The 27755-nt window shown below is 43.4% G+C and overlaps 5 protein-coding genes across 6 annotated transcripts; 3 read left to right on the top strand and 2 right to left on the bottom strand.

Moving 5' to 3' along the window:
- Positions 1-221: 221 nt before the first annotated feature.
- On the top strand, positions 222-7551 carry LOC307247308 (uncharacterized protein; the record flags this gene model as incomplete). Its single annotated transcript, XM_080023444.1, has 11 exons — positions 222-261; positions 1860-2369; positions 2922-2995; positions 3137-3795; positions 3879-3966; positions 4097-4172; positions 4273-4309; positions 5701-5797; positions 6033-6149; positions 6727-6786; positions 7420-7551. The coding sequence occupies 11 exons, from the start codon at positions 222-224 to the stop codon at positions 7507-7509; spliced, it is 1848 nt and encodes a 615-aa protein (XP_079879570.1). The 3' UTR covers positions 7510-7551.
- A 12-nt stretch (positions 7552-7563) lies between these two features.
- grcc10 (gene rich cluster, C10 gene) lies at positions 7564-10420 on the bottom strand. The gene is made up of 4 exons (XM_080019585.1): positions 10368-10420; positions 9927-10048; positions 9545-9721; positions 7564-9157 (listed from the first exon to the last, which is right to left on the bottom strand). Exons 2-4 carry the CDS (start codon positions 9976-9978, stop codon positions 9018-9020), a joined length of 369 nt encoding a protein of 122 aa, XP_079875711.1. The 5' UTR covers positions 9979-10048; positions 10368-10420; the 3' UTR covers positions 7564-9017.
- An 87-nt stretch (positions 10421-10507) lies between these two features.
- On the top strand, positions 10508-11942 carry saysd1 (SAYSVFN motif domain containing 1). Its single transcript, XM_080024532.1, has 2 exons — positions 10508-10909; positions 11517-11942. Exons 1-2 carry the CDS (start codon positions 10688-10690, stop codon positions 11838-11840), a joined length of 546 nt encoding a protein of 181 aa, XP_079880658.1. The 5' UTR covers positions 10508-10687; the 3' UTR covers positions 11841-11942.
- Positions 11943-12619: 677 nt separating this feature from the next.
- bpnt1 (bisphosphate nucleotidase 1) lies at positions 12620-17719 on the top strand. Of its 2 annotated transcripts, XM_080024267.1 has the most exons (10): positions 12620-12786; positions 13377-13501; positions 13585-13689; positions 13866-13973; positions 14243-14291; positions 14596-14679; positions 14864-14955; positions 15040-15237; positions 16276-16381; positions 17042-17719. In XM_080024267.1, exons 2-10 carry the CDS (start codon positions 13382-13384, stop codon positions 17191-17193), a joined length of 1014 nt encoding a protein of 337 aa, XP_079880393.1. In that variant the 5' UTR covers positions 12620-12786; positions 13377-13381; the 3' UTR covers positions 17194-17719. The 2 variants fall into 2 exon arrangements, with proteins under 2 accessions (XP_079880393.1, XP_079880394.1); XM_080024268.1 differs by lacking the exon at positions 14596-14679.
- LOC307248064 (serine/threonine-protein phosphatase PP1-beta catalytic subunit-like) lies at positions 17710-26145 on the bottom strand. Its single transcript, XM_080024269.1, has 8 exons — positions 26071-26145; positions 24929-25060; positions 23794-24024; positions 22664-22768; positions 21583-21654; positions 20271-20422; positions 19769-19903; positions 17710-19672 (listed from the first exon to the last, which is right to left on the bottom strand). Exons 1-8 carry the CDS (start codon positions 26120-26122, stop codon positions 19568-19570), a joined length of 984 nt encoding a protein of 327 aa, XP_079880395.1. The 5' UTR covers positions 26123-26145; the 3' UTR covers positions 17710-19567.
- Between the last annotated feature and the right edge of the window lie 1610 nt (positions 26146-27755).

Below are 27755 nucleotides of genomic sequence, written 5' to 3'. Positions count from 1 at the left end.
TGAACTAGTCCACTCGACCTGCTCACTGTCATGTCTACCTGAACAGGTGGGATCTTTGCATACATTTTGTTTGTGGCCCCCACCCTCTATCCCTGTCCAAAGGAAGCTCAGCTCAGCTCAGCTCAGCACAGTCTTATTATTGATAGATCTATGGGCGGATTTCGTATATCCACACAAGATCCAAGAAAAACAGGACTAGACCACCGACCACCCGCTGGATCATGGGTAACCACACTGGAAAGGACAGCACTGGCCATACAGGTACCTCATGTGGGGCGGGGGATTTCTTAATTGTAGAATAAGAATAGTTTTATTGCCATAAAATAGTGTTAATTTGTGTTGGAAAATGAATCTAAAAATGTTATAGTTGCTCACAAATTCATTCCCTTTCATTGAGAAACTGGCCATACAGGTACCCTTAAGTATTTATTTATTTATTTATTTGATTGATTGTTTGTTTGTTTGTTTATTTATTTGTTTCCCATAAAATAGTGTTCATTTATGGAAAAAATTATATGAACAGTTTTTAATTGCCCATTTAATTTACCTTTTGGTGTGAAACTCTTAAGTTGGCTTTGAGTTTGGCTTGAGTTAGCCCCTTTTATAAAACTGAAATGTTTTCTCAATCTCCCTTGCTTTCGTCAATCCCTGTCTGTTACACACTCTCTCGCACACACACACGCACGCACACACGCACACAGGGCATGGCCAGACGGATGAATGCTTGGATTGTCACCTTCCAGTCAATTAAACTGTTAAAATAGTTTTCCGTCTATTCTTCTTCCTGGTTCCCACACCAGAGCCTTGTGCTCCAACAGTCTCCCATTATGCAACTGAGAGTGCTGAAATTTGTGTGTATGCATTCAACACCTCTGGGTATGTGCTACGGGAAAATTAATTTCTATTTTAGCTGTCTATACTGTTGTTTAAAAAGATGCTCCCAATTGATTCAGAGAACTTAGACCGTACGTGAGACCTGATAGTGTGATAATATGATATCTTGAACGGTCTGACTTCTAGCTGGAAGAGAACCCACTGAGGTGCTGTACTGAGTCACTGCTCTGACTGTTCCTTTAATATTTCACTCACCTCGCTCTCAGTATGCAGGCAGTGGACTCCAGCTTGGATCAAATTGGCTTCCCTGAGAGCACAGTGCTATACACTGGCAGAGCCGCACAGTTTAGCACTCTCTCACCCACCCCTTCTACCACCACCACCGCCCTCCTGCCAGTGAAGTGTTGACTCTGCAGAATCCTGCAGCTCGCCACAAGGGCAGAACACAAGGAATATCTCAAGTCTAAGGCCCAGCTGCACGTTCCCCCGTGAGCATCCCACGCTGCAATTCTCCCAGCAAAAAATCTTCTGCCCCAAATCCTTCTTTGCTCCCTAGTCATTTAGGAGCTAGCGTTGTTCCTGCCTCTTAACAGATTCCCGAAATATTTCCGCAATCACGATAAAGCTGTTAATAATTTATCATCTGTTTTTTGTTTTTTCCCCCTCACTCCCTGTGAAAGTATTGGGTTTCTGTATGAGACTGGCTATGGAAGTAGCTGCACTAGCAGTGCAAGTCATTTATCTCTACTAGATCTGGCCACATGGGGGATCAGCGTGTGTTTGCCAGCCGAGAGGATGGGAAGAGGAGCTCCTCACTGCATCAATCAGTGCAGTAGAGTAGTGCAGGGAGGGGACACTGGCTGCTCGCATCAGCAGTGGCAAACAAAACAACAAGGGAAGCTTTGCATTAGCCACTCTAAAGCATAGACATCCTTAATCAGATTGTAGAATCTGGTTAAGGCGGAGGTGGGTATTTCATATAACCTGGATTCTACTTTAGTCTTTCTTTCCCCCCACTCTTCCAGGTTCTCCTTTGGATTTCTTCCACACACCTCCAACCACTCCCTCCGAGGCTGAGCTGGCTGCCATGGCCCTGTCCTCCTCTGCTTTCACCACCCAGGAGCAGCAGCAAAACCCACGGTCACCTGAGACCACGCGCACCGCCTCCCCCTCCACCACCTCTGTCGTCAGCGACTGGGCAACGGGAAAGCCGTCCGTTCCGGCGGAATGGGCGGTTATCAGCATAGAAAGTAAAAGTCCCCTGGAAACTGCTGGAAGTCAAGGGCGAGCGAAGCAGCTCAGGAGGGCGGCCGGAAACTATGAAACAGTCAGCTCCAGCAGCCCGGTGTCTCCGCCTCTGTCCAAGGGCTCGCCCTCAGACCAGAGCTGGCAGGAGAGGGACAGTGGGCTGGAGTTCCAGGTGGGAGGCGAGCGGGTCGGAGAGGAAGTGAGCCTTGTGCTCCTCAGTTTGATGGAACACTACAGGGCCTCGCTGGGTCTCAGCCCCTGCCAGGACGCCGCCACAGGAGCAGTAGGTAGGATGGCACCACCAACGCCTAGTGTTTATGTGTGTGTATGTCATATGAAGCCATTTCTCAGTAATGTGGACTTAAAGAGAGCACTTTTGTCCTTGGAAAGTACTTACTTTGAGTTTGTATTAATGAACTTGTTTGGGATTCCTTTCCCAATAATAACTGCTGGGATATCTAGCTCAGGCTAGACATCAAAGTCACCAGGGCATCCCCAATATATTTAGAGGAAGAATTCATCCAGATATATTATTTGTTCTTGGCTTCGTGCAAACTTCAGTTTGGAACAACATTAGTACAGATATTGATATTCAGCCTCGATCTCTTTTTTTTGTGTGTGCTTTGTTTAATTCTTCTTATCTTACCATTTAAAATTGCTGTTAGACGTTATAAGAGATGTTGGTCAATAAGCTTTCTAAATATAGAAAAAAAAAAACCATTAAATGTCAGTTAACTGAGCAACGGTAAATGCACTAATCAACACATTTGTGAACAAATGTATAAATTTAAATTGCGTAATCACTCAATGTGAGCACTGGTTTGTTCTCCCTGTGTCAGAGCTGTTAAGGCGCTTGGTGTCAGAGAGAGATGAGCTGGTTGAGGAGGTTTGCAGTCTGAAGGACACTTTAAGAGTGAGTCACAAACCAGGAATTATTTTGTATTGATAACTGCAGTAGGGAACTATGCACATAGAGAACTAATGGACCCCACGGTCAGCCAAACTTAAACAAGGAGTAAGTAAAGTAATTTAAAACTTTGCCTCCCCCTGCCAGATGGAGAGGGCCGAGTGGCGACAGTTCCAATGTGACCTGCAGGTGGCGGTGTCCGTGGCGGACAGGCTCCGCACGGAGGCCGAGCAGGCCCTGGCCATGCTCCAGGAGAGCCACAGGACAGCCGAGGAGCAGCTGGCCCAGGCCCTCAGTCAGCAGCAGGAAAAGGACCGCGAGCTGGAGTGCCTGAGAGCTCAACACCGAGACGCTTGTCGCCAGCTGTCCCCGTTCCTCCTGGAGAGGCAGCAGGAGAGCGCCGAGCCGGACTCTCTGTCTCCAAAAGACAAAACAGACTCTGAGAGAGCGGTGAAGGGAAAAGACTCTGTGGAGGGTCACGATTCAAAAGATGGACAGCGAGAGGTGTCACCGTTTGAGACCCAGAAGGGGGATTTTAATTTGGCGGAGAAGGGCCCACAAGATGACACAGACTGGGAAACACAAAGTTCTGAAAAGCCAAATGAGTCCCAGGAAAAGAATGGCGTGAACGGAGAGGTGAGCATAGGTGCCGGGAGGCCCGAATCAGAGGACGGACTGGAGCAGACACAGCTAACAGGAAAGGGCGTCGCTGAGACGTACCTGCGCAGTTTGGCCGCCAAGAAGAAAGAGGAGGGATGCGGGCCGCGAGATCCCAGGAGGGTTGTCATGCTTTCCGAAAGATCCTGGTGAGTGCTCCTGTATTTTCCCTTCACAGGGTATGTTTTGTGCAAGAAAAGACTATCAAGAATGTGCACTTTTATGTCTTCAGGAGTCTGTCTCGACTTCCTCTTCCAAATGACAGTCCAACTCAAAATGGGACCCCCCAAAATACCCGTACAACGCTGCCATTATGCAAGGTATAGTAGCGGTCGGGGCGCTGAGTTGAAGAAAGAATTGGTATAAATGATCCATATTCTATTCTTAATTTATCAATTGCTCAAAATTAATGACATCAGGCCTTACTAGTCCACTCTTTGAACTCTTCAGAAGGAAGATTCTGTGAAAGGGAGAAGGATGGAGAGGGTTTTACAACGTCAGGACAGCTGGTCCAGCACTTCTACAAGTTAGTTCATAATGGCCACCGATCTCCCAGTTCATTGGATAACTTGCTAAATTTAAGTAGAATTTTGTTTTTGATTACTTTTTTTCCCTTTGGCCAACAGAAAGACCAGATGAGGACCCAAACTCTGATTTTGTCAGGTGAGTAGACACCAAGTCTTTTTCCTCATAGATAAGTAACAGCAGACCGTGGAGACGTGGCCTGGTTCCATCGGGGGGGCCTTGGTGCATGTTTCCCCCATAGACGATAGCCGCCTTTCCATCCCACAACTTTTTGGCCCAGGTTCCTTCAGGCCGCTGTTGTCTGCGTTTCCATCGTGGTCTAAAGGCGCGTGAAAATTATGCTAATTGATCAACGTATGAAAAAGCGACTGCAGTTTTTACACGTCATTTTTGCGGGTGACTATACAGGCAACTGCTCCAGTCCAGTAGGTGGCGGTAATACAGAAGACTATACAGCAACAAGAAGAATCAAATGACTAAAGAAAGACAACCAAAGTGACAGTGAAATATCACTATCTTTTCATTATCACTATCATTTAAATCTTCTGTCCTTGTATTTACTGTCAAAAAATTCACTCACAAGCGAGATTTTATCATCAAGTTTGAAGCATATTGAAAAACAAGAGTTCACACACAGGCCATCGATATAGGCACCACACATCAGTTAGTGTGTTCATACATACATATTTATATATACATACTTGGTAGTTTTGTCGTTTTCAGTTTTGTTTTTTTATTGTCAAAAATGGAAAAGGATCCATTTTCTGTTATTTGTACAAATGGAACATTTTTAGAACAAAAAAACAGACTGTACATACAGTCTGTTTGCCCGCTGCAGATTTTTAAAAATGGTGTCTGAAATAAAATGCTGCGAGTGCTCGACCAATCAGAAATGTTCCATGCTGCAAGCCCCGCCACCAAAGTTCCGGAACTTTTGAAAAGTTCAACCCGCCCGATGGTGAATCATCAGCTCAAATCATCAGCAATAGTGGCAGAAAAAACCCGGAGAAGAATGAAAAGTCAGTGGTACAAGGCCACCTTAGAACACCACAGTGTCAGGGATTATCCAATCACTGAGCTCCAAATTACATTGTTCGCAATGCTAACCTAATGCGGCAAAGCTCTTCTCTGAGCTCTTTGGATGTCCTTTTCTGATATATTCATTGTTTAAGATAAATGGTCCATTTTAAGTGGACCATACCACATTATAAGAACTTGACTAGATACAAATGAGGACATTGCTCGCCCATGCTATTAGCATTGACAGATACTAGCTAGCTACTACAGACCAAATAATGTGTAATAATAATAATTGTGTAAAAAATGATGATGATAATAATAATAATAATAATAATAATAATAATAGTGTGATATTGACGAGAATTATTCCGTGTATGTTTTGGCAGTAGCATCTTAACGGCTGCTGGGGTTTGAGGGGGTTGTATTTGCTTTTGGTTGATTTTCGGATACTGAAGTCAGGGGGGGAAAAAGGTGATTGCTGAGCTCATCCCGTCCCATCTCCTCACCAGACCCCAGGACGGGTTCAGCGCCCTGCTGCGGCGTCACGGCGGTTCAAGGAGGAACTCTCTGCTGCGCTGGTGCCAGAATCGTACCCGGGGTTATAAGGTCCGTTGGAGGACAACTCGGCCATTGTTGAGACACACAGAGGAGTTGTGGTTTAATCTGTTTGGGCGTCTTGGAACCTGACGTCTGAGTCAGTCACACCGCCGACGCCAAGACTAAACTATGCTTCCCCAAACAGGCCCTCACTGCATTTTAGTCAAAAGTTCAAGTTTAAGAAGTGCCGGTAGAACCAATCATCCATCTCCCGTTCTGTGAATTCCCATTTACTTGTGCACAGAACATTGAGATCACCAACTTCAGCAGCAGCTGGGAGGATGGCTTGGCCTTCTGCGCTGTGTTTCACACCTATTTACCAGCTCACATCCCCTACAGCAGCCTGGATCCAGCAGAAAAGGTAAAAGGGAAGAAATAAGGCCCGGATGGTTATCCAGTGGCAGGTGCTGATGTCTTTGTATTGATTTTGAAACTTTGCGAAAGAGTGTGTGTGTGTGTGTGTGTGTGTGTGTGTGTGTGTGTGTGTGTGTGTGTGTGTGTGTGTGTGTGTGTGTGTGTGTGTGTGTGTGTGTGTGTGTGTGTGTAAAAATTCAGTAGATTTGTATTTTTTTACCTTGAAGGGTTGTAAATCTAATTTAAAGAAAAACAATTACATTTTTTTTTACCTTTAAAATAACAGCTTCAGAATACTTTCGCTGGTACACTGACTTGTAATATGGAGAATTGCAGCTCTTTCACAAATGTACATAGTGCTGCTTGATATTGTAGTGGCCAATATACATAGAGGTCTAATACTTTTAAGGATGTCTGTATTTAACACAAAACAATAAGCCAAATCATAACATAACATGAACATATTGAATGTCGATTTTATGTTAAGGTACTTTACTTTATACTTTATACTTTATACTTTATTTTATTTCAATGCAACAAAACTTTAGATTTAAGATGAATGTTTTTATTTTTCCATTTTACAGAAGGAAAACCTGGCCCGAGCTTTTCAGACAGGTGAAAGTGTTGGAATCACAGCTACTCTGGTAAGACATAAACAATGTTTTTAAATAATTAATTTATCAACTTATTTTTATTTTTCACCGTTGGAATTTTGAGATTTGTGTAAAAAATGCATTATAACCTATATCCAAAGTGACACTAGATGTGGTCAGGGTCTGTGAATTACCAGTATACATGTTGCCTCATGCAACAAAGTATTATTTTTCTATTAATATTATTTAGAGGCTATATTATAATATTTTTAGTGACCTCAATAGATGCAGTGAATGTGAAGTGGCAAGTGGCAAAATCATACCTTGGGTATCTTATTTGAAAATAAAAAGCCTAGGTCATTTGTAGGGGGTTTGGAAGAGATCCCATCGGTTGACTGAGATGGAAAATATGCTTCTCTAAAAATGATAAATGAATAAAGCAAATTGACCGAAATTTGTATTTAAAGACAGTTGCACAAACACAAAGAAGAGTCCCACCATGGATCATCTCATTTTGGTGATGGATCAACTGATTGATTTGATAGAGGTTGTCAATGAATTAGTTCATATTTTAAGTGGGGAAAAAAAAAGAAAAAAGTCACTTCCATTATAGATACTTGCCTGCTACTTTCAAGGGGGATCATCTGTCTTAAGTGAATGACATTTTGGTTATTTATGTGATAGACAGTAGAGGAGATGCTCAGCGCAGGCGGACCTGACTGGCAGAGAGTGCTGGGCTATGTGGAAAGTATCTTTCGCCACTTTGAGATGTGAGCTCTTCCCTGCTCCATTGGATCACCATGACTGGCACCGTTGAGTGGAAAGGACGGTAGAACTCCAAGCCTCAATACGGAGAACTGCTCAGACCAATCGCCGGTGACGACATGAGACGTGTCGTCCCAAGCAATATTTAATGCTTTATTTTAGATGTAAATAACTGTTTAAAAAAACAAAACAAAAAAAAAACATTTAACAGCAACGAAATGGAAGGGGACACAATTGAGTACGATTGTTTATTTTTTACAATTCAGGACGACAGTCCAATGAATATGCATCTCATCGATTCAGCAGTGATGTTCATTTATATCACAGGGGTTGTGGTTGCACTTGTTTTGCACTAATAGTTTTCATTTCTTAGGAAAAAAAAAAAAAGCACTTTATTGTTGTGAATTTCGTGGAATGTTTTAAATTCATAATGACAGCATCCGGATACTTTAATCAGATACCATGACCGAGGGTGTTCCATCACTTTTTATTTTGATGAACTGCAGCCATGATACTCCTACAGTTATGTCTGTACATCATCAAAGTGTGCACAACACTGGAATGGACAAGACCTGAAAAGGTTTATATGGTGGCACAGTAAATAATGTATTCATGAACACTGAGCTAGTGACATAATTAAATTGCCTTTGCAAAGTGATATATGTATTTGTGTGTAATGTAATAAAGTGTTTTTAAAACGATTGTAAACCTACAAACTTATAGTTGCCAAAGCTTTGATGCAATAATAAAGTTATTAATATGCAGACATGCAACAGGTTATGGTTCCCGTTTCTTATTTGCTATAAATGAATACTACTATAAGCCATCGGAGAGAAGTGGTATGAGTTGCCTAAAAGTAATTTTCAAAGATTTTTAATAGACATTAAGAAAAATTCACATTCAACAGCGTATGGGGGGGGAAATACAAAAAGTTGGCATCAAAAGAACATGGTTAAAGTGCCAATCTCGAAGATTTTTATTTAAATAAATGTCTGTTAAGTCACTATCGCCGAATGAGGTAACACAAAGGTGATTAAGCCAATGGCATTCTGATGAAAGCCCTTGCCTATGCAGTATTCTGAGTATTAAAAACCGGGTGTCTTTGGCGACTTTCCCACCATGCATTGGAATCACAAGCTGTGCAGTTAGTGACTCATTTCCCATCACCCAGCAGATGTTGGTCCTGGTGCGAACTACCAACTGACTGACATCACACAGGCAACGCTGGATCCTTGGATCTCTGGGAAGTGAGGTCCAAAAATACACCTGCAATTACCGCTTTCCGCCAAAAAACAACAAAACAGAAATCTTCGAGCTTGCTTTAAGTGATTAATAAATAGGGAGAAGTTAATGCAACACAACAATCACAAATCCAGGGAAACTGGGAATGTGTATGAAGTGTTTCCTCTCTTCAACAGGACTAAGTTAAGTGTATTTTGTTTATGTAAGAACAAAACAACAAATGCAAACCATGTGGACAGTTTGCACAAATCATAATGTGAAAAACTAAACATTCCCTACGAGGCTGGTATGGCTCCTCCAATAGGTGGTGTTGACAGCGGTGGCAGAAGCAGGGACTTAAGTTTTGCCGACATGGCGGCGATCTCCGGGTCCTGGGTCTCGTACATCTTCACCAATCTGGCAAATTTTAGGACGCCTGTGAGGAAACCCAACATGGGGGGTTAACTTCCTGAAGAATGAGGGTTGCCTGGATCATAGGTTTGTAAAGTGATAAGCTATGGCAATTTCAAGTCTAAAGTCTGCTTCACATATAAAATGACAAGAGCAAACCGGAAGTCCATTCATCCCTATGGAGGGTCGATAGATGGACATGCATTCCATGTGAATCAGGATTTAAAGTAATTTTTTTCCGAACTGGTCGGTTGTCATTATTTAGACTGTCCGCTGCAGTTCCTGCTTTATTAGATTTGCCACAGAGTGTACTTTGTCTTAAGAAGGAAAAGTTAAGAATGTTTGTCATCTTTACGATCATTGGAAATCGTTAAAATACCAAACAAAAGAAGTCCAGTCAGTGTCTTCTTACCCTCTCCTTCATTGTTGAAGCCATAAGCCTTGATAACCTCTTGTTGAATCTGGGTGGCTACAGGAAGTACGAGCTGCAGCATCTTGCCCATGTCATTGCAGGCACTTTCCCTCGCCTCCTCCATCCGAACTGCATTCTCCGGCACAGAGAAGGCCTGGATGACCTCGCTAAGCACCACTGCAAGGCAGAGAAACCACTTACAAGGAGCTCTCACCTGATAGTACGACACAAGCAATCGAATGCAACTCTGGTCTTGTTGAGGACCCATGCATGCTGAGGCATATGACATTTAAGGAGAATACACTACATAATATTTTAACAATATGTGCAGAAAGCAGGATAAGTATCTATTCCTGAACAGCTTTAGCCAGGATGTGCTCACCTCTGGCTTGCTCAACAGTGAGCGTGGGCTGCTGTGCTGGAGCTGAGGCCATCTCTTCAGGGGAGAACAGATTAGAGTCTTGTTTAATGGGAAGCTTCAGCCTCGTCCAAGACTTTCACAATCTATAGATCAAATTCAGGGATACAATGTGAATAACATCTCGGAAAAACATGCACTATAGTTTTGTTCAGTTACATAGTTCTACAGGTAGTAACCACTAACCAACAGCAATCGGATCAATAACTCATTTGGAGTGGGACTACTGGGTTTTAGGCGAGGATGCGAAACACTGATTTAAGGTTTGACGTTACACAGTTGTTACGTGGCCAAAAACGAACGATTTCATAACTCGGTACTATCATGGAATATGCATGATCACGTTATCATTACTAATGTATTAACACGCTCGGAATGTGAATCGATTGGTTGAGAAATACGCACCCAAAAGATTAAAACATGACAAACCGCCGAACGGCCGAAAATCAGTTTGTATTATCTTTACGACATCGGCACGGCCTTTACGACACTTCATTCCGGTTTCCGGTAGCCTCACGTGGAAGGTAAACAAACGCACTGAGGGAGACGTTGTGAAGGGTTACAGTCATGGCTGCGATTTTGGGTTTTTTAAACCGGTGATTACGCGTCTATTGTATAACGAGCGATAAAACAACTATAACTAATAACTTTCTAATGAGCTTTATGTTCAGCGGCTGTTCCACTGGTTCCGGGTCCCACTGCAACGCGGCGTAACTGGGGTTGTTATGGAGCAGAAGCTGGCGGAGTTCAGAGCTCGGAGGAAGGCAGAGGGCTCAGCGAGGAGGATGGAAGCAGCAGCTGATCAGCGCGACAGAACACCGCCGGCAGCGGGCACCGGTGTCCGACCACACACCGCGAAGGAAGCTGCGACAGAAGCACTCGATCACTCACAGCAGCTGTCAAATAAAGCGAGTAGCTGCCTCACCAGTGACGACACGGAAGTCGTGGTAGGTTAGAACATTCATTGAACATTTAACTGTGACCGGGTGTCTGGACTGATATCATGTACAGAGCAAACCTAGCAGTCCTACTTTGGATCTATCAAATTCCCTTATATAGTTATTGAACCAAGTGCATTGTATTCATGTAATTGTACTAAATTAATGTATTTTAACTACATATTGTTGTATTGTATGTTTTTAAATCATTTTATTAATTGATTATGGGTTGTCTTAGATTAACAAAAGTCTATTTAATCTATTAATTATGGACCAAAATGGAATTAATACCACTGCAGAGTGAGACTATTAACAGGTTAACATTCTGTCGGCTTGCTGCATTGTGCTCTAATATTTTGCCCATAAATGAAAGCCGGGGTGGCAGAAATGCTCGTTTAGGCTTTTACTTAAGTAAAAGTACAAATACCTTAACACAGAATTACTCTAGTGAAAGTACCACACCGACATCTACTTTAGTGAAAGTACAGGTACTTGCTCTTCCATGTACATAAGGTAATAAATGTGGAAGTACCTGTCATATCTAGTCGCCACATACACCAGAGCCTATAATAAGGCAACAGATGCTCCTGGCTGTTTTCCTCTTTGTTTTGTGCAGGACAGGACAGACTGGCTGCTGGACAGTGCTCTGGGGAGATGGCTGACCTCCAGACGACTTGCCTTCACAAATCTAACTCTACTGAAAGTTTTGCTGTGGCTCGTTCTTCTTGGACTGTTTGTCGAATTGGATTTCGGCCTGCCCTTCTTCCTCATCTCCCTCTTCTACTGGCTGTACGAGGGACTCCGCAGCCCGTCCGCCCGCAAACCCGGGGAACTGAGCGCTTATTCTGTTTTCAACCCCAACTGTCAGCCACTCCTGGGCGCCCTGACGGCCGAACAACTGGAGGGAGAAATGGGTTACAGACCGCTGGCCAACAGATGAAGTCAATGACTCTGACACCCCAAACCATGGACATAGTATTTTTTTCCCATGTATAATAAAAAAATATAACTCACAATTCTCCCACCTTGGTATATAAAGAAAATAAAGATTACGCTTTCTTATGTCACGCAGTCTACCTTACGTCTCGTCTTAAAAAAAAACCATGTACCTGTATATTTTCCACCATATGCATCTTATGTTATGGCTGATTCTAGGTCTGTGGGGGGGGGGGTGTTTTTTTGCATTCTATAGATTCAAGATTCAAGAGGTTATTTGTCACAAAAATACTAAACATACTTACTGAAACATTATATATCTTAGAGAGTCTGCCCAGTCTGCTATATTAACCATCTTCACCGCATGTGGATCATAACTTAAGAGCTTCATCAACTGGGTTGCCACAGCCCAGCAGCTGCACACAGGCCTGAGATCACCGTGCGTGATGGCGATCGTTGGCTGGAGTGGTGTAAAGCACGCCACCATTGGACTCTGGAGCAGTGGAAACGCGTCCCCCGGAGCGATGAATCACGCTTCCCCATCTGGCAGTCTGAATCGGGTTTGGCGGATGCCAGGAGAACGCTACCCGCCCAAATGCGTAGTGCCAACTGTAATGTTTGGTGGTGGAGGAATAAAGGTGTGGGGCTGCTTCTCATGGTTTGGATGAGGCCAAGCCACGAGATGTCATGATCTAGTTGTTCCCCATGTTTAGCCAGACTCCAGTCCAGTAGATGGCGGTAAGACACCATAAACTGTTGTATATCAACCGGCAGAAACACAACCAAGAGGGTGGATGAAACGACAACTACACCAGGAAGCAGCAGCAGCAGCAGCAGCTGTCACCGAAGACATCGCTCGTTCACATTTACGTCCAAACGTTTAGGATTTCGGCACGATCGCTGAATGAAAACCTTCCATTCAGCAGCCACCGTATTTCATCCATAAGCCGGTAAGCAGCTCTCCTCCGAGTCACATCTGATTTTCACTGTTGCTCTCTTATCTTCTGGTTAAAGTGAAGTAAAGCTCCAACAGTATTGTTTTCCTATTTTAAAGGTTTGACATATCCTGTATTGGGCGATCAGTTTTGTTTTTTTTATCGCTTAACTGTGATCTCCAGTTTTCTCTGATATGATCTGTTGTGACACCGGGGATGAATAAAGTATATAATTTAATATTAAAATCATGCCAAATGAAATGATATAGCCCATTAATATTAATTATAATACGACACAATATAACAATATGGGGCTATTGTGTCATTAAAATGTATTAAAATGACTTCTTGCTGAATGCTCATGGTGCATTGCTTTAATAGATATTGTCATAATATTAATAAATTATGTTTATATAGAACCTTTCATAAAATACTTTTCTACATTTCGTTTTCATCAATTACTGCCAGACTTATATATTTGGTGGTAAATGTTTAGATTTATAATAATGTCTGTCTGTACAAATACATTGACTGAGGAACCCAGTGGAAAGGTGATGACGTGTGTTTGAAATGGAACTGACCCGTCGTCGTCTCCTCTCCACCAGAAGCGATGTCCGCACACCCTGCCGTGCTCATGCGCCTGGTGGCCTCGGCCTACGCTGCGGCCGAAAAGGCCGGGGCCATCGTGAGGAGGGTGCTCCACAGCGGAGAGCTGGGCATCGTGGAAAAGGTTGGTTTGGATTTTAATAACTTGTTGAAAATGGGGTGACTTGAATTGGTCTGGATTATGTTCAACCTTTGTGCTGTGAACAGACCGGGGCCAATGACCTCCAGACACTGGCCGACCGACTGGCCCAGCAGAGCATCTGCGCTTCTCTGTCCAAACGCTTCCCCAAAATTACCATCATCGGAGAGGAGGTCAGTGTTTGTTTTTTTTCCTTCATCTGAACGAACTACCTGGACGTCCAAACAAACGCACATTTTGGTCGTCCCATTCTGCTGTATACGACGTCTTGCACACTTGAATTTTAAGCCGGGGACTGTGACGCCACTGAACCCCCAGCGGTAAATTGTGAATGTTGCTCTTTGTGCAGGAGCTCACCGCGGAGGAAGTAAGAGAGGACCTGATAGAGAGCGGTCAGGCGGAGGCGGTCCTCCAGATGGGCTGTCCGGCCGAATACAAGGACCTGAAGGAGGAAGAGGTAAAGGGACGTTGGAGACCTAGGGCCCCGCGCTCCACCGTCGCAAATTCGCGGCTGTGGAGACTGATCCGTCTGCAACATGCATGGTTACCTAAGGCGGCTTAAGAGAACTTCGTTTCCTTAAAAACAACCACTCTTTTAGGAATGGGGTGGTTTGTCACATTAGCTACACAACTTCACAGCCTTCGCAGAATGGCGCCGTTTAGACCTCGGTTCTCAGAGACAGTTTGCGCCCGCCGCCTCTGACTTATCGTCTCCCTCTCTCTCAGCTGGTTGTGTGGGTCGATCCCCTCGACGGTACGAAGGAATACACTGAAGGTGAGCTGTTGCAGCCCCGTGATGACCCCAGCAGATCGCCTGACTTTGGGGGTGGGGAGGTGGGTTCAGGACACACAATTAGCTCACCGCAGGTCGCTGCAACGAACTTCATTCACCAAAATGAGCCTTATCCAAGTCTACGTTCTTCCTCTGCCTTCTTTTGGCATCAATGGGTTCCGTTCCCTTACGTTTCTGGGGCTGATCCTTCACTTCTATCACTTTGTCCCCCCCCCCCCTCCCCCTTTTCTCTGTCTCTGCTCTGATTTCCCCATACTCCCCCTCTCTATCCGTCCACACCGAGCAGCGGCCAAGCGTCTCGGTTTTCCAGCCGGCTCACAGCGGTGGCGCGCCGAGTCGGACGGCTCTCAGCTCCTCAGCGCGGCTCGCTGTACGGTGACAGATCGAAGGCTACGGGACCGTTTGCAAGAGAAAGAGACATGAATAACGAGCCTTAGAAATCTGGCAGTGGGCCAACACGTAGAACGTGGTTGTGCTGGGGGGGGGGGGTGAATGACAATGTCTGCCGTTTCCATCGAAAGCAACTTTAAAGTCTGCTGTCGTCGTCTCTCCAGGGCTCCTGGACAACGTGACCGTGCTCATCGGTATCGCACACGGAGGCAAGGCCATCGCCGGCGTCATCAACCAGCCGTTCTACAACTACCAGGTAACCATCACGGTGGGAAGATGCGCCCGCCCTGAAGTGAAGGCCGTCGCTTCTCGCAACAACTGCTCTCCTCTGTCTCCGCAGTTGGGCTCCAGCGCCGACTTGGGGAGGAGCATGTGGGGAATGCTGGGACTGGGAGCATTTGGGGTCGAGCTGCAGGATGTCCCTGGCGACAGACGCATTGTCACCACCACGCGTTCCCATAGCAACAAGGTGGTGACTGACTGTGTGGACGCCATGGAGCCTCACGAGGTGATACGAGTGGGCGGTGCTGGAAATAAGGTGAGTCAGGTTGAAAGTCGGCGATAACTGAAAATAAATGTTGATTTCTCAGCGTCATTAAATATGACATAGTAAAGAAGATAGAAACACATCTCCATGCAAATAAGACTGAAAAGCGGGTTTAAATCCTCAACTGAGTGAAAACCTGTATTTTTGTCCAACAATAAATCAGATTATTACAATTATGAAATTTACCTGACCTGCCTTTTTTCGGTCTTTGTTTTATTCTATATTCTTGATGGGTCAATTGTAGTTGTGGTGGTTTGGAATTTAGCATTGCTTTTGAGTAAGCAAATTATCTACCTATAAAGAAAGGAATCTCTGCCTGTATGTCTGATTATTCGACAACCGTTCATCCGATCTACTTCATTCACACTTAGAGGGTGTATTGCTGGGGAACCAAGGACCTGGCAGTCTCGTGTCTAATTTGGTGTAATTTGGACACGAGACATGTGTAATAAATAATAAATAAACAGCGAGCCAGCGGCAGGCCGGGCTACAGGGCTTTGCAAATGAGTCACAAAGAGTGTCTTTCCCCGGTGTATGACTTAACAGGCGGTTTCTTCTTCCAGTGTGGAAAACAGCACTGAATCATTGACATTTTGTTCAACTGTCAATAAAATGTCTTAAGTCATTTAACGTGCAGCACTTTTTTTTTTTTAACTAGCATGCACTAGTAGTATGTAAAATACAGGTCTGTTTTCAAAATAGACAACACTGATCTAAAAGCGGATGTCTGTGCATTTGAAAGTTCTATCCGCTTAAGTCAGAGAAATTGAACTTAGTGTTCCGCACAATTTAATTTGTCTTATTTAAATGTTTTAAACTATATGCTACATTCCAAAGCAAAATATTGTTTTTGAAAAGGGGGCAGGGAAGGGATATCGTGTGGATGGACCTGTCTAGTAAGCTGATATGGTTCTATGATAATGAATCTTAAACAAATAAAATGGCCGTTGGAAATACTTACTGTTTGCCTATTCAAGTGGGGGGGGGGGGGAAGTTTGCTTTATTCAGTGTAATTTATTCACTCTGTAGATTATCCAGCTTATTGAAGGCAAGGCTTCCGCATACGTCTTTGCAAGTCCAGGATGTAAGAAGTGGGACACTTGCGCTACAGAAGCCATCCTGCATGCAGTCGGAGGTAATAAAAAATAAAAAATAAAAATAAAAATTCTTCCTTGTGGTTTGGGTTGCTCAAAATTCTGTTCAAAGTGTGCTTTAAATCTGGTTCTGTACATGACGTGAAAATTTAAAAATACCAAAAATTATATTTATAAATTAGCTATTGTTCGACCCGTTCATTTGATTTATTTGGTGTTCCTGAGCAATGAACAAGAGTCAGAAGACTGAGTTGTGAATGGAATTATGGAATTCTCACAAGAAATGGAACAATTGTCAAAATGACTTATTTTGGTGGAATGCAAAGTGTAAATCACATTCAATATAAATTATGCCAAATACCTTGGACTTCAATTTAGTCCTCAGTAATGTTTTTGGGTTAAATATTCACTCCTGACGAGTGACTCGATTAATTTCAAAGATTTGTTTACTACAAACAAATAGTTTGCGAGTTTTGCATTGCTTCTAATAGGCCATAATATGCAGTTATGTAGGTAACGTTAAAGGTTAAAAGGATAGCGGTGTGCTATAGAAGAATAAAGGCTGGGAAACACCGTGCATGTAGATAACAGGCAAGTTATAACCACACCTTCTTTCCCATCCCTCATGGTTAACTAGTGATATCCACATTATAGGGCTTCACTGTTTCCTTCTACTTTCACTTGTTTTGTTTTCTCTGTAGGAAAACTGACAGACATGCATGGCAACGCTTATTGCTACGATGCCAACGTCCAGCACATGAACTCTGCCGGGGTGCTGGCCACGCTACGGAACCACCACTACTACGTCAGCAGAGTACCGCAGTCTGTGCTGCAGGCCCTGAAGACAGGCTGAAGCCACATACTACACAACACCAACCTGGTTTGTAACGGTATAAAATCCTTAGATGGAAGAAGTGTCTGAGGATGTACTGGGAGATTCTTCTGCTCGTTCAGAAATGGCCTGATCAATGAAATCATGCCAGTTTTTTTTCTTCCCAATCAATAGTAGTTTTCATCTCAGACATGATACGTGAGAAACACTTCAATGATGCCAGATTACAATTTAACCATGAAAAATGTCTAAACCTCCTGTAAATTGAATGGACTATGTTTTATGCAATGTATATTATATGCATATTATATTTTGATTTTCTGTTTGACACAATGGTTACTCATAAGGTGATGTATGGCACGGGGACAGTGCCATGTACCACACAAACGCCATTTAAATGTGTGACTTATTGTAAAACAACTTTGTGATTCCAATCATAAAACAACTTTGTGATTCCAAGCTGTGACAGTGGGAATTACGATGGGATGTTTTGATTTTTTTTTTAACTAATCTGGAAAAAAAATGAAATAAAACCGGTTCAACAGCATTTCCATTTATTTCACTCAGTTTGAAACAGACCTGTACAAATCTTAAAACTGTTCACACAATTGCTTCCAACTTGAAGACCAATAGATTTACAAGGCAAAAAAGGCGAGATTCAAATCATATTTTAGGTTCAATGTTTTCCTTAGAGTTTGGATGAAAACTTAATCACCACTAGATGGGAGTAATACACTGTAGTTGGATGTGAAAGCACAATGCAAACGATGACTTGCCACCTCTGACTTTGCTTACGGCTGATTCCTTGAATGACCAGCGACTGAGAGGCCAACATAATACTGTTAAACTATAGATTGTGTACTTTGTCTGAATAAGTGTTACATCATCCCCATTTAATGTAACAAATGAGTGTTTTAACGGTTTCACTGAATAGTGACAAGTGCCCTCTGTCGCTTCTATACTTTGACGGTATACAGTACTGTGCAAACATTTGTCTTAGATGGTTATTCTTCTGCATTAGTCTGTAGCGCGACGACCCCAAACACAGTCAGAATCATAAAGAACTATCTCAGCAAAAAGGAGAACAAGGAGTCCTGTTACAGATATCTGCCAAAATAACGGCGCCCTGATCTCAAAATCATGGAGTCAGTCTGGGATTACATCAAGTGAGATGAAAAAGACAGAAAAACTGGCAAGTTCTCCAACCTACCTGCAGAGTACCTTAAAAATCGTCATCTTAAAACATGTGTACCTAGGAGAACCGGTGCTTTAAAGGCAAGGGGTAGTCACACCAAATATTGATTTGATTAAGGTTTTTTTCTGTTAACCACATTTTGTACGTTGTTAATTGATGAATAAAAACTACTCATGGATTTTTTTTTCCCCTCCACAAGTGCCGAAAATGTTTGCACAGTACTGTAAGTTCCAGGTTCAGGGACATTGTTTCCTTCCCACTGGATCTAATAACTGCCATTTTCTCACACTTTAAGTTAAACTAAGGACTTACAGACTTTGTTTTACCCTTATAGGAATCAGGTTGCAAGGGGGGGGGGCACTTGCACATTTCTAAAATCAGAGAAAAGATCAATTTACAGTAACAAATGGGCCAAGAAAAGGCTGGAGAATGAACCAGGCTAGTGGTGGTTTTAATGCAGAACCTTCATATAAACAGGTCCCTTCGTGGGACAGTGCAAAAAGCAGCAATACCTATTGCACTTTTTATTTTCATATTCTTGGTATTACAATAATACTTCTCCATGGGAAGAAGGAGGAAAAAAAACAAACCAAAAAAACATTCTGGAGTCGAAGGAAAGGTGACAATGCAAATCTAGCAATACTGAGCCAGTCAAAGTTACTGGATGGACTCCCAATGTGAAAGAACGTTAGTGAGTGTGTACATCACATGAATGTTAGAATAAAGTTAAGCTGGGGAATGACCCATCGGTCCGGAAGAATCCCAGTTTTGCTTTTGTTTTTTAATACATTTGCCAGGACAAAGACCCCCTACTCGATCATACAAGTGCACGCTCAGCGCCATACGACTTATCCACAAAGCCACCACAAGTTAATAGTTTATGCGATGGTGGAGAAGCATCCGTTCCGAACATGTTGCCCGTTCTGCGAGAGGTTTCGTTTCCAATTGCTCGACGGACTAACGGAAATAACCGATCGACGCATTCGTTGGCATTGGAAAACAAACAAAACGCAAATCACTGTCACATGTAAATAAAAACACTGACAAACAAGCAAACAAAAAAAATAAAATACCTCACTCTGTTAAAATTCGGTTACACCTGAACAAAACTGGCAGAGAGGATGGGGGGGGGGGGTTGGAGAGCTCAGAACAGCCGGGACTGGGGCTAGGTGGAGGAGGACAGGAGGGTGAGCCAGCTGCTCATCTTTTCTTAGGGGCTTGGGCGGTGCGCGGCGGAGTGACCGGGCGTCCCGAATTCATCCCGCCGTACTGGTACTTGGCTTTTTTTTCAGACGGCTTCAGGATCTAAAAAAAAGACGGCGGTGACGGTGGGGACAAACAATGACAACAATGACAACTAAGGCTAAAGTCAGCCTTTGGGGACTGGGTGAGACGCCTTACCTGGAAGGAGCACATGAGCGACTCGTCCACACTCATCATGCCGCCCGCGTTGTCGAACTCCCCACAGTAGTTCGGGGCGGAGAAGAGTGTGACCAGCTGTCGTTTGGCAAAGAACTCGTAGCCGTCTTCAACAACCTGCCACGATAGCGAGGTACAGAGCGGAGGTTCTCAACAGGTTGGCCTCAGGATCCACGTTTGTCCTCAGTCATGAGTCACGACCCAAATACAATTTTAGATTTGAAACATTCTCATTTATGTCACAAAAGGAAGAAATTGTGATTTTATGCGGAAAGGCTGTAAGTGACAATCTGATAAAGATAAGCTTTGATTTCAAGCCTGCCCCCCCAACCCCAGGTTTGGATAGCCTGTGTTAATTAGAAAGGGACAGCAACTATAGATCTGATTGTTGCTTCATTTCCCCGGGTTTAGATCCTTTGTCCTTATCCTTATCCTGTCCTTTTCCTTTGTTGAAATAAAAGCTCAAACAGCGTGGATGTGTTACCTGGTGGGCTCGGCAGATAAGGTCCAGATCGTGTCGGTTCAGGAACTTGCTGACTACGTCGGCACCGAAGGTGAAGGAGACGCCCCGGTCGTTCTCCCCCCAGCCCTGCACGTCCTTATCCGGGTCCGACCACAGCAGGTCACACAGTAAGCCTTCGAGGGCAAAGAAAAACACCCAGGAATAAGTCGAACATTTCTTTGAGAATCTTCATCAGTATAACAGACGGTCCTTAATATATGCAGCGATATGTGAGAAAACTGCAGTGTTGCACTGAAGGCCCAGCGTAAAAACTACATTATGGAGATTGGAAATGGTTGGGACCTCATCCCAACAAACTAGTGGTGTAACAGAACCCCCCGCGGCTCGGCTCGCATGTGAACTGCAGATCAATTGCAAAATGTAACCATCATAGTGAAGTACAGTGGAACTGCTGCGGTAACTTTTTAAAGTAGTAATTCTATAAATCTTGATGCAGAGTTGCATTGAAAAGAAGGAGGAGCAAGAGTTCAGCAGGAGCGCAGCGCATTATAATAATTTGGAGAAAAAGTGAGCTCAGATTCAATTAAATATGATATTTTAAAATATTTCCACTTGATTTGTCCACTAGAGAGGGCAGAAACGAGACCGGCAGCTTGTAAGAAGTGCCGGTCTAAACCGGTTACCGCTCCATAAGAGTAGTTAACGTAACGGATATGATTTGGATTGTGATATCAAAGATAAGATGATAATGTTAAACAAAACATAATGCTGTGATATGATGAATTTCTCTGCTGTGATATGAATTAGGGAAAAAGTCTGATGAATCTCTGCCGACTCTTACGGCTCCCAGGAATTTATTATATTTATGAAATTGTATGAAATATTTTGTTTACATTTATTCCACCGCAAAAAAATAATATATATATATATAAATATATAAAATCGAATTGTGTATTGAGAGATACAGACTTCTCTACAACAATGACTGTACTTCACTTAATTCTGAACCAACTTTCTGAAATTTAGTTTGTTATAAATGTGAGAAATTGAACATGATACTGGTTTCTGTTAATGGAATTAAATTTAAATCATGTTTAAAGGAAGAAGGTATCACGTGTGCCTCATATGCACTTTAATATAACAATTGAGTATTGAATATTTATATATTTTATTAATTATGAATTAGTTAGTTAATTAACTACCTAACTAACTAACTAACTAACCAACTAATTAGTTGGGCCCCCCCTTTGACTGATCCGATCTGTGACTCAAAACCGTGACACGATCCGAACCGTGACCTTTGTGATCTGTTGCAGCCGTACAACAAACGTACCTGTATCAGGGACATCAGTGGGTCGCATGATGCGTCGGATTTGCTCCATGGACTGCAAATCAGGTGAGAGGCCTGCGGAGAAGAGGAGAACTTATGTTACTTCAGTTACTGAGGTACTAAGGTTACTACAAAGTTGCACTTAAATCACTAAACCTATCCAATGACACTTTTAAAGCAAATAGTGCTATGCCCAACTAAGCTTCAAAACACACGCGTGAATCACAGTATTACGTTATCACGATAGAAGTCCACCGGACGCATTGACGCAGCGTGGGCCAGCATGACGTAAGTGCACTGTGCCGCTGGTCACATGGGTCACTGGGATAACCCCCTGGGATGGCTGTTTCCCTTTTTATTACTTTTAATTTTCAAAATTTCTCTGTTTTTACGCTAGAGGTCTATTTATTTATCAGCTGTATGTGTGAAAGCAAATGTCCGGATCATTTGAGCCGGGCATTACCCGGCATTACCCGGACTTCACCCAGCCAGAACCCTAGCACAAAGTCTGTGTAATGTCCGATTGAGCAGCATGTGTGAACAGAGCAGGTAATTGTCCGGATCATTCACAGTGAGTGAATGGGCGCATCACGTGTTGATGGCATATCTATCATGCGCCAGTTATTTACCTTCGTGCGGATCGCCATACACGGAGTGTAGCTACTGCGTACTCCTTTCTGCTTTCTTTATTATTCATTTCTACTCTCTTGTTTATATTGCGGATACGTCCAAATACATGGAGTATCGACGCAAAAATAGGCCAACTACTGATAAGTCTGTAGACCTGTCCATCATCTTGGGTGTGCTGTAAAACTCTGTAGCGTCATTGCACCACGGTTTGCACGCTCTACGCAGGCTCAACCCCTCGTCTAAACCAGATTATTTCCAGGTAGTGTAAACGTGACACGGACAATCTTAGTTTTTTTGCTACACGTGTGAAAGGGTAACTCCGGAAAAGTTTGTGAAAGCATCTTAAGTCTACCATGACAAATCACACTGCTCCGCGAAATGGAATTACATTTGCTCCAGCCTATTACGCGCCACAGCAGTTCAGCAGGGTGCCAGCAAAACACACTTCACAAACCTCCATGGCAACAAAAGATCTTTTCGTCTATGATAGCAGCGATTGGCAGGCAGTTGAAGCAGTCTGTGAAGGTCTTCCACAGCTTTATGTTGAACCTGCGCTTGCCTGTAAAAAAACAAGAGAAGCGATTAGGATGTCCTAGATACCGTGCTTGTTAGGGCTGTCAACATTTGCCAAAAATTATGTTTGAATATTCCTTCTGAAAATACATATACATTGCAAGTATACTGAATATATATTACAATTCTAAAGTGTGTGTGTGTGTGTGTGTGTGTGTGTGCGTGCGTGCGTGCGTGCGTGCGTGCGTGCGTGCGTGCGTGCGTGCGTGCGTGCGCGCCCGGGGGGGGGGGGGGGGGGGGGGGCATTGCGCACCGTTCCAATCAGAGCAATCTTTTCTGCAAACAAAGCACATAGGAACAGTGAGTTTCATTCTAGATGTATTCAATTGATTATTTTTTTTTGCTGCTGCGGAGCAGATCGCGTCTGCAAAAATTCCCACCCGCTTTCTCATGTGGCAAATGCACCATGGCTCGGCCAGTCCATGGTCCAGTGGTTGGGAACCTCTGTACTAGAGGACATTCCAACTCTGTCAGTGATGGTTGGGAAATCTTTAAAACCAGTCCCCTGCGAAATGTTAACTGGTTGCATATCTTTGCAGATAAAATGGGTCAATTTATCTGGTGTCGCCGTTTAGCGGGAAGCTGGTAATCCTTGCCAGGAAAGCGGTCATTCGTGCCTTGCTTTTGCCGTGGTGTTGACGTACATCCACTGGGTACTCCAACTCTGAGTGGCGTACAGAAAAAGCTAATTCACTTGCACGCACAAAGAGGATGGATATGGAATTGTGGATGTATGCTTGCAACATTTGTATTAAAAAAAAAAATACAAATTTCTGCTGAAACACTGCATTTTTTTCAAAAGTTAATTTTCAGATTTGAAATCCTTTTTTTTTTTTTTTTAGAATATCGAACCATCATTCTTAAGCCCTAGTGCTTGTAGAACACACATTTTCTGATTTTCTCAGTGTTTGTCTAGTTTCTCGCAACACTTTCCCTCATATACTTCTGTCAAAACCTATTCCACACTTGTAAATTGAATATTAAATAATGCAAACTTGGAATCACTCTTACACTCGTCATAGAAGCCGTAGATGCGGTTGATGGAGGCACACTCATGGTTGCCCCTTAACAGGAAGAAGTTCTCGGGGTATTTGATCTTGTAGGCCAGCAGCAGGCAGATGGTCTCCAGTGACTGCTTCCCTCGGTCCACGTAGTCGCCCAGGAACAGGTAGTTGGCCTCTGGCGGGAAGCCACCATACTCGAACAGCCTCAGCAGGTCTGTGTACTGGCCGTGGATGTCGCCTACAAAAAATGGACAATTGAGGGTTCGTCGTTCATTTCTTACTATGGTTAACTAAGGCACTGAAATTATAAAAATATTATTCTGGTGTTAGGCCTTTTGACTCTGGGATAATTGTCCTTAAAGAGATGGTGGTGTTATAGCTTCACACAGACATGGTTCATTGAAAAAGTGAGGATTATAGGAACCTTAAATAACCTTCAGACTAAAGCTGCTTTCACACATGCACTCCTGATAATGTCTGGATCTGATTATCCGGACACCGTCCAAATATACCCTTTCACACAGGTAGCAAAAAAACGGAGATTTTCTGTGTCAGATGCGTTTACACTAACTGGAAATAATCTGTTTAGTTTAGACAAGGGGCAGAGTCTGGGTAAAGCGTGCAGGAGGCAGGACGTGACGCAATGACACTGCAGAGTTTTACAGCACACTCAAGATGGTGGAGGAGTCTACAGACTTATCAGTAATTGGCCACTTATTTTTGTGTTGATACTCCATGTATTTGGACGTATCGGAAATATAAACGAGATTCGAAAGGAATAATAAGAAAGCATAAAGGAGTACACAGCAGCTACGCTCTGTGCATGAAGATCCGCACCAAGGTAAATAACTGGCTGGCGCACTGGCTGGGTAAAGTCTGGGTACTGTCCCAAATACACAAATTGTCTACATATTCATTTTTATCTCTTATTGTTTTAATGTAAAAAAGAAAAGTGGTTTACAATTGGATATATATTTAGATCATAGACCTATTTTGAATTATTTTATTTACGATTACAAGTTAGACTTCAACAGGGCTATGATCATCTTGTTTATGACACCATCTTCCAAAATCTAAACACATCATCTCATCTTTCTCCATTATAATATTAATAAAATACTACAAACACAATTAAATTTTACCGCAGATTTTGAGTGGAGCCTCCAGTTCAAGCAGGATGGGCTGGCTGAGGAAGATCTCCCTGGACTTTATGCAGAGTCCACGCACCTCCGCCTCGGTCATCTGGACGATCTTCCCTGGACGACATCCTCGCACTGCAAGACCAAAATAATGCAGTGTAATGAGTGCCTCAACAGGACATTATATTGGCAGGGTCTTGGCAGTCTTGGGTCAAGGCTTGGGGTCGGCGTCCTGATCACCCTTGTCAGAGGTTCTTTTGACTGTCTGGCTGGACATTATGCCTTAGTTTACCACTAGTAGCAATAATCTTCAAAAGCGTTCTTCAATAACGTTTCTGTGTTGCTTTAAATAAATTGTTCAGAGGTTATGCTTTCCAAGCAATTCTAATGATCAAACATAAGCTTAAATAAAACTTTAGCTAACTTTACTAGTTAACCAGTATTTTCTGCTTTGCAAAGTAATGGCAAATTGTCAGATCTGTCATATTCCTATTTAAATGCACACCCAGTCAACACTTGCATCCGTACTAATCCCCTGTCTTAGCCTTTTTTGTGTATCTTTATTCGGTGCACTGAGCAAACTTCTGCTTAAATGGATATTGCACCAGGCAGACCATTTGCATCAATGCACTTTTTTTTTTTTTAAACCATTATAAAAGCGGGTGTATTCTGGCAGCCCCCATGTGCCTCACTTTGAGCCAGGACCTTCTATGGCTGGATGGGCTCTGGACCTCAGCAACGCTGGGGGGCCTGCTGTCTGACAAGGGGGCGTGTCCCAGTTGGCAGCTGCTAACTAGCTAAATTACCTGCTAACAACAAGGCCTGGCCATGTCACCCAGCAACGCAGAGCCCTCTCTGCGGGAGAATAGATAAATGAGCTCAGAGCGAATCGGAATGTTTTTTAACTCCTTGTCTCAAAAATTAACTTGATGAGCAGCGGAGGAGAGCTAGCTGGCTAGCCCTCATTAGCCTGTGTAGCCGATGAGCGGCAGGCAAACGCACGTAACAGCGGGGACACAATTACTCATTCACGCAACGATACGAGGGAACCAATACCTTTTATCCGCAAAATCTAAAAATGAACGCCAACTTTATTGGAGTCAAGCAAAGGGAAGAAAATACATCAACCCACAGCGCCACACTACCTTCCAGCAGCCGAGAGATGATGCTGTCAACGTTGAGCTCACTCTCCGCCATGTTGTTTCTGGTACCTACGGGCATGTCCGGCGCAGCTGCAGACAAACATGGCGCCGGGGCGTGGGCGTGTCGACACGAAGGGGCGTGTCGACACGGTAGGTGGGTTGACGCCGAGCTGTGATTGGTCCATCCGAACACCTTTGTCATTGGTGGATTCCGAACTTTGGGAAAAACGGTGAAGTTGTTAAAACTCAAAGTCGCCCCAAAACGAGCGTTGAAGCCAAGTTACGTCACCTACCGGCAAGACAGGTCAGGTCAACTTAAGTTAGGAGTAAACGAAAGGATAATATCAGGGCGAGTTGCTCATCATTTCGAAGCGGCGTCAATTTAGCTTTACTATAATGGGTTTATCAGTACGACTCCATCTAATGTTTGCTCCGTCACGCGACGCAGTCTAAACAGTTGATGATGACTAAGACCCCGAGGCGTCTTGGATCGATGCAGGAACATTTCGCACCGGTCGCCTTGCCATGCCGGAGCTGAGCACGGTCGGTCGTCTGAGGTTTAGGTTTGTTTTTCACTCCCGAATCCATGTAACACTGTTTTTCAATATACTGTATGATTGCACCTGTCGCGCTGAAAGTTCTCCACAAGGACTTCACACCACCATCTGCTTATTCCAGCCATGTCACGCTGAAGTAAAAGCATATTTAAAATACACTGCTAATGACTTATTTTTCACTTGTTAAACATAATAATAGCGATTTTGAATTTCAAGTAGCATTTACAATTGTGAACTCCACTTAAGCATCCACGACAATATACCAAGCATACTATAAGTGGAAATAGAGCAATGTTGTGATATGATTAACATTACAAGTTTTCAGTTTCGATTAGAGTGTATCTCACCATGAGTATGAAGGTGCCAGTCAAGACCATGTGGTTGGTCAGGAATTCCCAGTTTGAAGAAATAAAATGACATGTTTTCCAAAAATACGTGACAGCAAATACTGGCTGCAAAAATCAATTGTTACAGACTACTGTTACCTGTAAATCCAGGCCACCTGTCTCCGTCCACTTCCCCGGTGCAAGATGTTGTGCAGTGCCTCTGAATGGATAAAGCAGAGTGTCACTGTTTGGTCTTCAGAAAGTACCAAAAAAAAAAGGTGAGCACCTGCTGTGTGTTGGCATGTTGAACGTTGAACACAGCCAAAGGAACGTGACTGGGAACAAGAACAAGCAATGCAAAAAGGCTATCTGAACAGGAGCACTATCATTTTAAGAATCAGTTCTTAATATGGTCAGGTCATAGGAACGTGACCCCCATAAAATATTGTCTGCCTAAACTTAATACTGTCTGATAAGCGTCATTTACAAAGCTTTGTGCACTCCTCCTGTATTTAGAGTCCAGAAGGAACTTTTTTTTCTTGGTTGGCCTCATCACCGATAGGGAATATTCAGTCAAATAACTCATAAATAACCAATGATGTGCCTGCCTATACAGGCTGCTATTCAGCAAGCTCGGAACGGTCATGTAAATAAGGGGACCGAGCTGTTACGTACATTCTGGCATCCAGAGAAGATGCATTTTTGGGACGAAGGTGCCATAGCAAGAAGGCACACTAGTGTAGGCTGTAGTAACTGTAGTAACTCGCGGTTGAGCGGGAGAACCACTGGCAAATGCGCTTACTCT

The sequence above is a fragment of the Zeus faber genome, assembly GCF_960531495.2.
Source record: "Zeus faber genome assembly, chromosome: 2".
Lineage (NCBI taxonomy): Eukaryota > Metazoa > Chordata > Actinopteri > Zeiformes > Zeidae > Zeus > Zeus faber.
This window is presented reverse-complemented; position numbering and strand designations above follow the sequence as displayed.